We start from the raw sequence: 14,263 nt of genomic DNA on the forward strand, positions 1-14,263 counted from the left end.
CTAGGGAACAGAAGAAGGGGACGCCCAGCTCATACATGCAAAAGGCAGATTGAGGACGCAGTAAATATCAGTGGCAAGAGTTGGGGAGAAGTGAAGGCGTTAGCACAAAATAGAGAGATGTTTAAACATTTTATTGTGGCCCTATGCACCTTGTAGGAACGATGGGAACTTATATATATAGGCATCTTATATAGCGCATATCAAATGTCTCCGTGGTTTCAATTTTGAATGATCACTTGGGTATGAGAAAGCTTTCCCCAAGATGGTTAACATGCCTTACAATCGGGTGCACAAAACGATACACACATGTGCAGTTTCAATGGCCCTCTTCCGTTCTATTCTCCGGATTTAGCCCCGAGTGACTATTTTTTGTTTTCAAACCTGACGAAATGTCTTGGCGGAAAGAGATTTAAAATGATCTTACAAAACATACCAAAAATTGAAGAAACGTTGGACAAAGTGCATAGAGCTTAAATGACCCTATGTTGAAATAAAATAATTTTGTATCCAAAAACCTGTGTTTAATTCAAAAAGCCACGGACTTATTGACCGCCTTGGTACCTTTTTTAGAACATCTATTTCAAGTTTCTTTTAATTGACCACAATATGATTTATGATGTAACATATCTTGCCTTTAAACGAATACAGACTGGTGTTTGTCGAATATTGTTTAATATAACATTGTTTATTGCTACTTATTTTCTTATAAATTAACACAAATTTTCGTTGTGTTTGCCGTATATCTATTAACTAGTATGAGAATCCTTCAAACGTAAAAACTTCTCCACAATATGTATGTATTCTCCTTCCCTGTTTTCCACTAAATGTACCATAAATATGTTGTAATATATCTGGCATTTAACTTCATATTGAGATTCTTATTTTCAGTTCGTGCCAGGGCCATTTGTATGTTGCTCTTTAAATGTAGTATGTGCTTTTGTCCAAAAAAAAACCATAAAATCGAAGAGAGAAACATGTATATAATTTTTGTACGTTTTTTTTGGAGCAAGTACCATGTTTATAGACAGGAAATGAGCTTAATCCGGTAAGTAATGTAAAAAGAACATAAAAAACCAGAACGTAAGTAAAGCAATTTCTTGTGTTTGATTACACAGTGCAACACGAAATATACGGACATCACTACGCACAGTGGGACAGAATCAAATTTTTTTTGGAAATAAATCTGGCATTTCTGAATGGCTCGTCCGATCGGGATAAAATTTGACATGGGCGTAGCCAAGGAGTATTCAAGTTTAAATTATTAAAATGAGCCCTACAATTAATCCAGGGGCGGTGATATGGGGGCACAAAGTAGGGTACCTTCGACATGTAAAATTTTTAAACACGTGCAATTTTTTTGTTTCCTATCCGATTTCAAAGATTTTTATATTTTTGTCTTGAAAAAAACATGTGTGCTTGTGTGTGCTATTTATCTCTAATAATTTCCGAGTTATAGGCATTTCAAAATTTAAATTTTTAAATTTAGCAATACCTTGGTCCGCTTTTTTAAAAATATAGGTCGGATTTTTAGACCGAATTGACTGGATTTTTTTTTGGTTAGACAACTAAATTATTAATAACATACAAAAGATTTCAGAGCAATATCAATTATGGATCCAAAAATAAACGATTTTCAATTTAAGTATCCAAAAATAGTTGAATTTTGCTGTTTTTTGGTCGAAAAGGTGACTTAACTCTTTTTTTATTAAAAATAAACTTTCTTTAAGAACATTTAACAATTTTATATTTGTCTGTAAGGTATCTTTACGAAGAACATTTCTGTATATAAAATACGACCCACTTTTCTAGTATGTCGCCCCTAGGCCCTTCGGAATGTGATCTATTTTTTTTATCTAAATTTCACATTTAGGCCACATGTTCTAAAATCCCAAAGCTGGGATCAAAAAACGCGAAGCAGTTTTAGAAACCTTGGTGTGTTCCCCATTTATACCCAAAGTATTTTCCCAGCTCCGAAGGAAAAAAAAACATTTTTGGGATTTTTGCTCAAAGTTTTAGGAATTGCGGGATTCCCTTGGACCTTTTGACATTTTTTTTTTACATTTTGTTATTTAGAATGACAAATTTAAAAAACGTTGAATATATCATTTAGTTTTGTTGATAAATAAAGATTTTATTACATATTTATTGAGATTCTAAAACTAAAATTTGTATCAAAATTTCAATAGGTTTGCAAATATTAGGAACAATTTTTTTTTTTTATTTCATATTTTATTTATTTTATCTTCACAAAATAATGCGAACTATCAATAATTTGTTCAAATCTTAAATCTAAATATTATTTTTTTTTACGTCCCACCTAGAGATGCTAATCGGGACTGATTTTTAAAAATCCCGGGGTTCGGGATTTGGTAAAGAATCCCGAATTCCCGACCCAGCGCTTCGGGATTTTCGGGAAATCTAAAATCCCGAAAAATATAAGAAAGAAACGTACATAATTATGTCTTTACAATTGAAAGTAAATTGAAAGTTTATTTAGCAATTAATTTTTATTAGACACTAAAAAGCATAAAATACTTGCATGAGTACATTATATAAGAAGAAATAACAATAAAGTATGTACATTAGGCCGGGTCGATTTGTATGGACGATCAAAACGTAAAAAATCATATAGCAGAAACGCAATCTACGCAAAATTCTAAGAAATTATCCCCAAGAAACCATAGGTCTAAAATCAAATCCTATCTTGCGCATTTCGTCTTTTATCCAATAAAAAAGTAAAACTATTAAAAACAAGTAAGAAAGTATGGTCGGTCAAGTCCGACCATATTATACCCTACACTAAGTAAAAGAGCAAAAAAAAATTTTCTTTTAAAATTTCATTAATTTATATTTTTGAGTGATTTTCGGAAGTGGGCCTTATATGGGGGCTATGACCAATTATGGACGGATCACCATGAAATTAGGTCGTGTAATTTATGTCTATATTAAAGTTAACTATGTTGAATTTTGTGTGTTTACCAACATTTTTAAGCGATTTATTCACGTTAAAGTGATTTTCGGAAGCGGGTATATATGGGAGCTATGACTAATTATGGATCGATCGTAACAAAATTTGGTGACATGAATTTTGTGTGTATAAAAATTTTTTGGAGCGGAATTTGTGGAGATACATATATAAATTAAACATTTATGACCGATAAAGTCCAATTTCGGGAGGACATTTGTATGGGGGCTAGGTGAAATAATGGACCGATTTCAGCCAGTTTCAATAGGCTTGGTCCTTGAGCCGAAAAAATAATATGTTTCAAATTTCATCGAAATATCTTCAAAATTGCGACCTGTACTCTGCGCACAAGGTTTACATGGACAGCCAGCCAGCCGACCAGACGGACGGACGGACATCGCTTAATCGAAAGTAATTCTAAGACGATCGGTATACTTTAAGGTGGGTGTTAGACTAATATTTTTGGGCGTTACAAACATCTGCACAAACGCATAATACCCTCCCCACTATGGTGGTGTAGGGTATAAAAATATATATATACTGCAATATCATTGGATAAAAGACGAAATTCGATAGGATTTGATTTTAGACCTATGGTTTCTTCTTAGAATTTTCCGTAGAATGCGTTTCTGCTATACGATTTTTCGTGAAAAAAATCGACATACTGGTGAAAAACCCCACTTTAGTATAAAAAAGAGTTTATTTTAAATAGCTTCTAAAGAATACTATTGCATCTATGGTTTCATCTGTCATTCTGGAACGAATTTTGTTTTCAACATATGCTGCTGCCGAAAAACATCTTTCACATTGGCAAACCCGTTTGCAAATACTTATAACAAATCTGCAAGTATTTTCCTCTTGTTCCTTCAGAAATAAATTGATCTATTTCTCTGTTGAAAGTTGAAAATCTACATTATAATTTGGTTTCGTTATTGTTATTTTAGTTGTTAAAAAAGTTGAAGAATTGATTTTCTAGAGCTCCACTCAAGGAAAATCAAAAAAAAACGTTTTCCTTTATTAACTATAATGTAGCAGGAGTTGAGCTTAACAACTTTGCTGAACATCACTTTGCGATATTCGGGCATGTAGAATGTCAAAATGAATGAAAGTCACACAAAAATGACAATTTTCCCTATTTATTTATGAAAAACGGGATTTGGAAAATCCCGAAAACCCCGGGATTTAAAATTAAAAAATCCCGGGCTTCGGGATTTAGAAAATCCCGGGATTTTCGGGAACGGTATCCCCCGTTTAGCAACTCTAGCCCCACCACAGTTGGACGAAAAATTGTGTTTAATTTATAGATTCTATCATCAGCGCAGGTCTGTTGGATTCCTTCTTCTTAGTCGGATGTAGCCATTACTTCTCATTAATGTTCGTGCAAGTGGGTTTGGGTGAACTTCTAACTTTTTCAAATATGACTCCGCTTGTTTTTTTATTTCATTTTTCACCAGGGAGACACCTAGGTCCTTATGAATGTTAATATTTCCCACATACCAAGGCGCTGCTGTTATCATTCGTAATATTTTATTTTGGAATCTTTGAATTCTTTCAATATTGGAAGCTGAGGCCGTGTCCCATAATTGAGTTCCATGGCACCATATGGGTTTTATTATTGAGCTGTACAGCAAAAGTTTGCAATCTAAACTCAATCTCGAGTTTTTACCAATTTTCCAGTAAATTTGTAGTAATTTTAAGACGTCTGTCTTAGATACCTAGATATTTAACTTCAGTTTGTTGAGGTATTATATGATTATTTATTAGGATTGGAGGGCACGATTCTCTACGCAATGTGAATGTAAGATGTATACATTTTTGCTCGTTTACTTTTATTCTCCATTGTTTTAACCACCTTTCTATGTCGAGTATATGGTCTTGTAAAAGTACTGATGCTTCTTGGGGGTTTTCATGAATGGCTAGTATAGCTGTGTCATCAGCAAAAGTAGATATGTGGGTTCGACTGTTTGTAGGCATATCACAAGTATATAGCAAATATAGGAAGGGACCCAGTATACTTCCTTGGGGTACGTCTGCTTCAATAGGCTGTGGTGAACTTATGAAGTCTCCCTCTTTAATAACGAACTTTTGATGACTTAAATAACTTTCTAAAAGCTAGTGTGTGTTCACTGGTAAATATTGTTTTATTTTTATCGATAATCCTTCATGCCATACTTTGTCGAAGGCTTGCGAAACGTCGATGAAGAGTGCAGAACAAATTTTTTTTTCTTCAAATTTGATTCACATTTATTCCGAGTTATATTTTTTATGTTTGGATAAGTTAATTTTTGGTCTTACAAAAAAAATTTCAATATCTCAATTACATTCAAAAATATGCCGCTTTAAAAATCCCTTCATCAAAAATATTGCACTTTTTCGTACTAAAAAATTTGTATAAATTTTCTTAAAATTTTATTCAACACAAGTCATTGGTTCTGACTTAGTCACATTAAGAAAATTTATAAAATTTTTTTAGTACGAAAAAGTGCAATATTTTTGATGAACGGATTTTGAAAAAAAAAAATTGCACGTGTTTAAAAATTTTACATATTGATGGTACCCTACTTTGAGACCCATAGAAATGACAGATTTATTTCCAAACAATTTTGATTCTGCCCCACTGTGCTACGTGATAAAAGACCAGAAAAACAGAGACCTGTGTCTCCCAGTTTTGCCCAAAGTCATGCACTTTTTTTATGGGCACCAAAATATTTGGGGCCGCAGTGTCAGTTTTGCAAATAAGTGATAATTTTCTCAGGCTCATATCTTGCAAACAGTTGGGAATTTTGATTTACTCTCTGAGGCAAAGATGTAGATTTTGTCATAAAGAACAAAAAATTTGAACAGATCCAAAAAACCTCAACTTCATGATCAAAATCGCAAAAAACTTTAAAAATACGATTTTTTTACTTTTTTCCCCTGTTCAGGTCCATAGGTAGCAAACTGTTTAAAATTCAAGGAAACAATCAACTACAAAAAAGATTTCAATAAACAACTATCTAGAACATATGAACTTCCTAGGAATGATTCTTAACACAGTTTAGGTAGGTCAATATAACTAAAGGAATTAAGTGTTTTGGGCCATAAACTATTAAATTATTATAAACTAAAGAATACTTTTAGGCAGCTTAAAAAAAAATTATTTAGATTTTTAAAGTTTTTTGAGATTTTGATCTTGAAGATGAAGTTTTTTTGATTTTGTATGTTCACAGTTTTTGTTCTTTATGACAAGGGCTACAACTATGCCTCAGAGTGTAAATCAAAATTCGGAACTATTTGCAAGATATGAGCCTGAGAAAATGATAACTTTTTTTGCAAAAATGGCACCGAGGCCCCAAATCTTTGGGGCCCCATAAAAAAGTGCATGACTTTGGGCAAAACTGGGATACACTTTTTTTGCGTCTTTTATCACGTACTAATGTCCTTATATGGTTATATTTCCATGATTTAAAAAATTACACACAGTATTATCAACTGTCTATGAGAGTCTGTTATGTAGGGTAATACAGTTAATAACTAGACGGCAGAATGTCATTTAAGGTATTTAATATAAATAAGTGTAGGTTTGGTCGGACTAATTATATTGTTTATCATTTGTTATTTGTAATAATAAAATCGATAATTGAAGAAATATAGAGTAACATATTGTTGTTGTTTATTATTAAATATTTTTTGTATGAATTTCAGATTAAAGTACTAGTGCCAAAGACTATAAATATATAAAGATGTTGCACACAGTGTATTTAAAATTTACAAAATTTTGTGCTTCTTAATGATGAGGGGGCTAGGTAACAGGGAAGCTAAATCATCGTGCTCACTCTCATGTTTACTGAGAGAATTACAGAGAACAAAAAGCACATACACATGTACATGGTACATTCCTATAAGCATATGTGTACATTGTTTTTGTTTTTATTTTGTGAAAACACATTCAGGTTAAAAATATCAAAAACTAAAAGAAGTTTTGTTTCTATACAATTTATGAGCAAATAACCTGCGGAAAAGCAAATGTTACCGATTGTGTAATTGTAGGGTAAGAATACGTGTTTTATTGTTGTAGAAATAAAACTTTATCTATTCGCACCGAATTATAATGTTATGTTTTAGACTATTCAATTATGTATATATGTACTTACCATATGCAATTTTATAGACAGTTCAATTATGAACTTATGTCTCTATTTTTGTATAGAATGAAGTTGTAATAACATGAATTTTTTTGTATAGTAATTATTAAATTTATTTATCAGTTTAATGTTTCAAAATTTTAACTTTTTCTATACTGGATAATTTGTATTTGTATGTTTCCCATGTGGAATGCTTCCGAAGTAAAATAAGAACTAGTAAATTAAGCATCTCCATTCTGTGTTTATAACATTCGTTATTCTCATCAAACCAAAAGGAATAAATTGTATTTTTGGTGCAACTTACGCATTGCTCAACAACAAATGTTTTTATGTTTTTTATAGCTTTATTTTTTAAAAATATTTTTTCGAAGACTTTTATTTGAATTTTACAAACTTCAAAAAATAAGTCAGATGGAGCGCACAAACTTCCAAAGTCGGAATCTTTTGTATAATTTTTTGCATGAACAAACATTTCTGACGGATATGACAAAATTTGCGCTGGTTTAATTATATCCACACGACATTTAACGCAAGATATTCGTTGAGCTATGTAACCAACAAAATATCGACTTGATGTTAGTTCTATTGGCACATTGTTGGAGGTAAAACAATCGGCGTCTTCATTAAAATATTCTTTATTTTCATCGTATATATCTGCGACATCTATTTCAGGGGTATGGATACTTTCTGATATACTTCCAGTCCTTTCAGTATCTTCTAAAATTGTTTGAATCTCTATAGGTAAAAACATTGCATCGTCGTTTGCACAATTTGATGAGGTGCTAAACTGAGTCATTTTTAAAGATAATAACTTAGCTACTGCCATATTAAATTCATGAACCATGAAGATTTATATAAATATAAGTCAACATCCTCACTTTCGAAACTGTTTCCTTTTTCTTTACTTGTTTCCTCGTTTTTGTCGGTTAAGTTCACGGTTGGCACGGCATCTCGCTTCAAATATTTCTTTCCAATACAGTCTGGCGAAAAATGTCTTTCACATATGTATAATGTACGTGATCTGTCTAGCAAACATTCGTCAAAATTGCAATTTTCTAACCATGCTTTAACCAATATCGCGTCAAGATATGGGAAACGAAAGATTTTTAAGTTTGGAACACTTCTTTTGGATTTTCCACAATGCGGTAAACAACACTTGGTGCCTGATAAAGACGATCTTTTTTTTTTGTTTTCGCTATTAAATTCAACATTTCTTTGTCCTTCTTCGTTCATTATGATTTTAATTATTTATTATATTTATTAAACGTTTTATTAGAGCGATGCACTACAATTTTTAAATTCACTTTTTTATTTTATATCAACCACTACCTACTTGTAACTCACTTTTACTAGAATACTGAAATAAAGTACTTTTTGAACAGTTTCAAATGTAAACACAAAAAGTGATGAGTTAAAATAACGGTAAATCAAAATCTGTATGTATTTTTTCTATATTTTTACCATAGTAACCAAATGTAAATATAATTTGCAGCAAAATTTGTTTTAAAATAATGCTTAAAAATTACTACTAAATTTTAACATTTAATTATGGTATTTAATTATTGTAATGTAATAATTAAGTGTTTATTTTCATAATTTGCTAGTTTTGTTTCTCTCTAAATATGTAATTCTAAAAATGTATATAATAAAGGTTTTTTATTTCGGTGCGAATCGATATAAGGAGTGAGATCGAAAAATTCTTAACATACATATATGTTTATAAAAAAGAAACCACTAAACTTACAGCTTTAATTTTTTTTTTATTTGATTGAAATTATTATTACAATTTACAAAAAAAATTATTTTTATAGTTTTAATCACTAGTGATGAAATTTTGAACCTTTTTCGGAAACCCTTCCATTAACGTTTTTATAGTGCTTTCTGTCACTTTGCTCGAACATGTAGTCCATCTCCGTTTAAAATCTACCACACTTTTGGACACCTTTTTTGTACTCTTCAATTCTCTTTTAACAAGAGCCCAATATCTCTCCACTGGCCTTAGCTCCGGGCAGTTTGGAGGATTTGCCTCTCTTGGTACAAATACCACATTATTGTTCTTGTACCACTCAAGGGCTTGTTTGCCATAGTGACAGGATGCCAAGTCAGGCCAAAAATAAGTGGACACATTATGAAGTCTTATGAATGGAAGCAGCCTTTTTTGTAAACATTCCTTGATGTAAATTTCGGTATTTATAGAGCCCGTTGTAACAAATGAGTGGCTTCTTTTGCCGCAACTGCATATTGCTTGCCATACCAAGAACTTTCTGGGAAATTTTGTCTGCTTTTGGGTCCTAAACTTTTCTTCAACATTCCCTCGAGCATCAGCAACATAAAATTTTTGACCTGGAAGTTGCGAAAAATCTGCCAGAACATACGTTTCGTCATCCATTATGCAGCAAGAATATTTTTTTATAAAACTTGACTTCAATTTCCGTGCTCTGTTTTTGGCCTCTAAATTTTTAGTAGCGTTCCTGTCAGGAACTTTTTGAGCCTTGTATGTTTTTAAACCTGCATTAGCTTTAACTTTTCGTACCAAATAGTCCGTGCACTGAGCTAACCGGGCTGCTTTCCTACCGGATGTGTTGGGAGCTCTTTTGAAAATGCGTTCTATTTTTTTGGCTTTAGAAACATCATGTGGACCATTCCTTCTACCTGAACCAGGTTTTCTATCAACTGACAAGTTCTCCCGGTACTGTTTAATAACATTGGAAACAGTTTGACGGCAGACCTTTGTATGCTTGGCCAACTTTTTGTAAGACCAAGTTGGGTTTTGTTGAAAATATTTAATAATTTCAGTACGCACTTTTTTCTGGTCACTCATTTTAATCAGATTAACAAAAAAATTAATATAATTGACATTACACATAATAACTGACATGTTTTTCAAAGGTAACTTGATCAAAAAAAAATTCAAATAATACTTGGGTTAAAAAATGTAATGAAAAACGTGTGTTAAGAATTTTTCGATCTCACTCCTTAGTTTCATTTCTACAACAATAAAACACGTATTCTTACCCTACAATAACACAAACGGTAACATTTTTTTCCACAGGTTATTTGCACATAACTTTTGTGAAAACAAGACTTCTTTTAGTTTGTTTTTGATGTGGCAAAATATGTTACATACATGCACACACGTATGCACGCATATAAGAATGAATTGCTGAGAGATGAGAATAATACGTTCTCAGAGTATAATAAGTTCTCTGAGTACAATATGTGGCAGTAGCCGTACTGCCATCGACAAATTTGGCACTGGCAGTACAATGTATGGCAGTGCAACATCTTTATATATTTATAGTCTTTGCTAGTGCCTTATAGTGACAGGTTACCGAACTAATCCAAATGGACTTGTTTTGTTTTGAATATTGTTTATTTAGAAAATCGTTCAACCATAAAGTTTAATTTTTGTTTACTTTATATGTTGAGATTTTGCTCAAACTCTACTTAAATATTTTAAATGTCTTAACAAAATACTCACTTTCTTAACGTGGCTACAAAACTATAAATATAAACGACAACAGCTGTCAAAAAATAAGCCAATGGCAGCATGTATCCCAATGAACTGGCACCCGAGTAGCTCGAATAGTAACTGGAATGAGAAATAAAAACTGTTTTACACACTCATCAAAAAAATATATGACTGTTCACAGTCATAAAATCTAACATTAAATTGAAAAAGAAAACAAAATGAAACTTACCCATAAAACATGGGTGAATACTTAAGATAACCCTCAAATTCCCAAATGGTAAACAGATTTCCAGCCACTTCATATTCCTTTGAAGACATCTTTTTACGAGGGTCTGTTTCATCGTGTTTGGTGGCAAAATACTATAAATTCAAATACCAGTAAATAAAAATAATATATAAATCAAAATTGTGTAGGTAATTTACCCTTTTCTAGCTATTTTATTTTTTATGTTTTAACACAAAGTTCGTAAATTCTTTTGTGTTGCAATACTCACCTCAGGTCCAATTACAAAAATCACAATTGGCAGAGCAATCATCACGTTCACCCACATCAGCCAGCGTAAAAATGTAAAATACGAGGCAACACCTGAACCAAAATGCGATTCGATCTCCTTAATACGCAGTTCCCAGGGTATGAGGACTGTGAGAAAACTGGCTGTTTCACGTTTCCAATGACGCCAACGCTGCACGGGGCCCCAGGCAAATACAAAATTAAATTTATTTAATCAAATAAAATCACTGTGCTTTAATCTATAGTTAATTATCTTAATTGAAGCTTCGTTTAAAAATGCAATTAACACAATCTCTTATTGCACAAAGTGTCTAAATTAAAATAAGAATTAACAACATTATTTAATAAAATATTCATTTAGTCACTTGGTTAGTTATTTACAAAGTCATGTATACATACATATGTATGTTTCCTAGTAGTTTGTAAGGAACGACATCCATGAAAATACACGAACATACATATGTATTTCAAATAAAAGATGATTCCCACCAGTTCTGGGTGGCTGTTAAGAACTATTGATTTTACATAACATATTGAGTCACTGTTGGTTCCGTAATTAGCTACATTCCTAGTTATTTTAACATGTGCGTGTCCTAGGCGGAGCACAGTGGCTCATTTTCGTTTTTCATCGGCCAAAACTCTGTAACTTTTGAACCGATAGAGATATTTTAGAATTTTTTTTCGGTGGACAGATAACTTCTTGATTTTTTCTCCAGTTTTAATTTCATTAAAATCGGTTCAGCAGTTGTTGCGCAATTTAAGGTTAAAGTTGATCTTTTAATTTTTTATAGCATTTAGTATGAAAATGCAATTTTTTTGTTTTTTGAATCAGCTATACTTATTAAAAAAATTATCAGCAGATAAAAACAAGTAAGGAAGTATGTTCGGCCAAGCTCGACTATATAATACCCTACACTATAATTTGTTTTCGTGAATGATTTTCGGAAGCGGGTCTTATATGGGAGCTATGACTAATTATGGACCTATCGCCATGTAATTAGTTCGTGTGATTTATGTCTATATGGAAGTTATTTCTATTGAATTTTGTGTTTTTAAGAGATTTATGCTCGTTAAAGTGATTTTCGGAAGCGGGTCTTATATGGGAGCTATGACTAATAATGGACCGATCATCATAAAATAAGGTGACATTAATTCAGTTTATATAAAACTTATTAGGAGCAAAATTTGTGTAGATACATATATAAATTAACCATTTACGACCTATAAAGTATAACTTCGGGAGAACATTTGTATGGGTGCTAGGTGAAATAGTGGACCGATTTCAGTAATTTTCTTTGTCCTCGGACCGAAAAAAATTGATTTACCGAATTTTATCGCAATATCTTCAAAATTGCGACTTGTACTTTGCGCCAGTCATATTCAAATGAAAAAAGTGTTCAACAAACAGGTCAAAACAGGTCAACAAGTATATATAGGCTTAAAGAGGACACTTTGGACTTTCTCCTGATTGTAAAATTTGTTTAACCCCTTTTGACCCTAAGCACTTTTACACCACTGAAATTCAAATTTGGCTAAAATATAGTACCTGAGAAAAAAATTAATAACACATCAGGTATAAACGGTACAATGACAAATCATATCAGCTCTTAAAGACTATTATCCTACCAACATAACAAAAGAAAAATCATCCAATTATCTATAATAGTTTGCGAGTAATGATAATTTACTTCTGATCAAATTTACAAAAATCACATTTTTATAAAATGACATAAAATATTTGACTTTAACAACATGCCACGCACACAATTGACAATATTTTTATCTAATTTTTTGGCTACCTTAGTTTCAATGTGTTTACTATTGAATGGCATTAAAATTTTTGAAATCGGAGTTAACAAAAAGTTGGACTTTTGGCCGATGAAATTGAGATATGAGCCACCGTGCGGAGGTCATTTGATCCTACATAGATTACAAAGATTCTGACATAAAGCTGGTACAAAGTAGTCATTGCATGGTTACATTGAGTTAGTTACCTAACTAGATAACCAACCGGTTACTTGACTATTTACTAGGGTATTCATTCGAGTAATGATCGTTCGATTAATCGAATAATTTCTTACGAATAATTATTCGAACAATTTAAAAATGGCCATTTTCGAATAACGAATAATTCGAACAATTTTATGTAGAATAATCGAATAAAACGAATAAATTTATTAAATTGCTTAAAATTTTTAATAATTTCAAATTTAAATAAGTATAAGTAAAATTTAATTGTTTCTAAAATTCGACAAATAACTAAAGACTGTAGATGATTGTTCCGATAGCTCCTTCTATAAATATATAAATATTACTGCAAGAACTTACAATTCTAAAAACAAATCTTTCAAAATTTTGAACTTAGGACTTGAAAACCAATCAAAATAAAAGGTACGGAATAAAATATTTGTTATTTGGCTGGCGAAATATTAGAAGAATCGAAATTAATAATCAAAATTTTAACTTAGATTAAAGTGGAGTTGAATGTGATGGAGAATGTGATTTTGAAACGGTCGTAGAAAGTGATATTAAGGTTGACATTTATAATGATTACATTGAAATAGATGAAGGCCATGATCTTACGCGTACGAAAGTGTTGCAAAATATTTAATAAATCGAATGATAAACACAAATATTGCAAACTAACGTTTTGTTGCAAGAAAAGCATGGAGTTCGTCTTATACATGATTTTGAATATCGTTGTACATCTTTGTCTAACATGGTAATAAACTTTTTGCGTATTTGTAAATGTGTCAGTCATGCACCGCCTGACTTCAAATTAGCCACGTTCACTGACAATGATATCAAACTTAGGACTTTATTCTATAATTCCCCAAGACCACTTTATTAAGCAAAGATTCGGCAAAGTTGATAGAGCTTGATTCATAATACGATTTGTTATAAATAATTTAGAAATAGTGAATAATTAATTTACTAAAGAATTAGTTACTCAATTTAAAATCCGAATTAATGAACGACATAAAAAAGTTCTTAATACGTTTATATTGTGTTTGAACTCAGAATCATGTCCAACTATCTCAAATTTAAGCATAGGTCCAAAACGGAAACTAAAGGGTTTACTAGTCAATTGTTTTGTTGATTGTGCGGGAGTTAATCTGATCAGAATATTTCTGTTGAAAATTTAATGATGGACTTTGTTTTCGAATGTTTTTTAATATTATCAATACTTG

General features: G+C 31.6%; 1 protein-coding gene across 1 annotated transcript in view; it reads right to left on the bottom strand.

Annotated features, from left to right (window-relative positions):
- Tmc (Transmembrane channel-like) overlaps positions 1 to 14,263 on the bottom strand; it is a 70,122-nt gene that overhangs the window by 39,034 nt on the left and 16,825 nt on the right. Inside the window, exons 5-7 of the mRNA XM_065505867.1 lie at positions 11,056 to 11,244; positions 10,791 to 10,921; positions 10,571 to 10,681 (exon numbers count right to left, since the gene is read on the bottom strand). Of these exons, the coding sequence (XP_065361939.1) occupies positions 10,571 to 10,681; positions 10,791 to 10,921; positions 11,056 to 11,244 (431 nt within the window). The remainder of the gene's footprint in view (positions 1 to 10,570; positions 10,682 to 10,790; positions 10,922 to 11,055; positions 11,245 to 14,263) is intronic.

This window comes from Calliphora vicina, chromosome 3, assembly GCF_958450345.1.
Source record: "Calliphora vicina chromosome 3, idCalVici1.1, whole genome shotgun sequence".
Taxonomy (NCBI): domain Eukaryota; kingdom Metazoa; phylum Arthropoda; class Insecta; order Diptera; family Calliphoridae; genus Calliphora; species Calliphora vicina.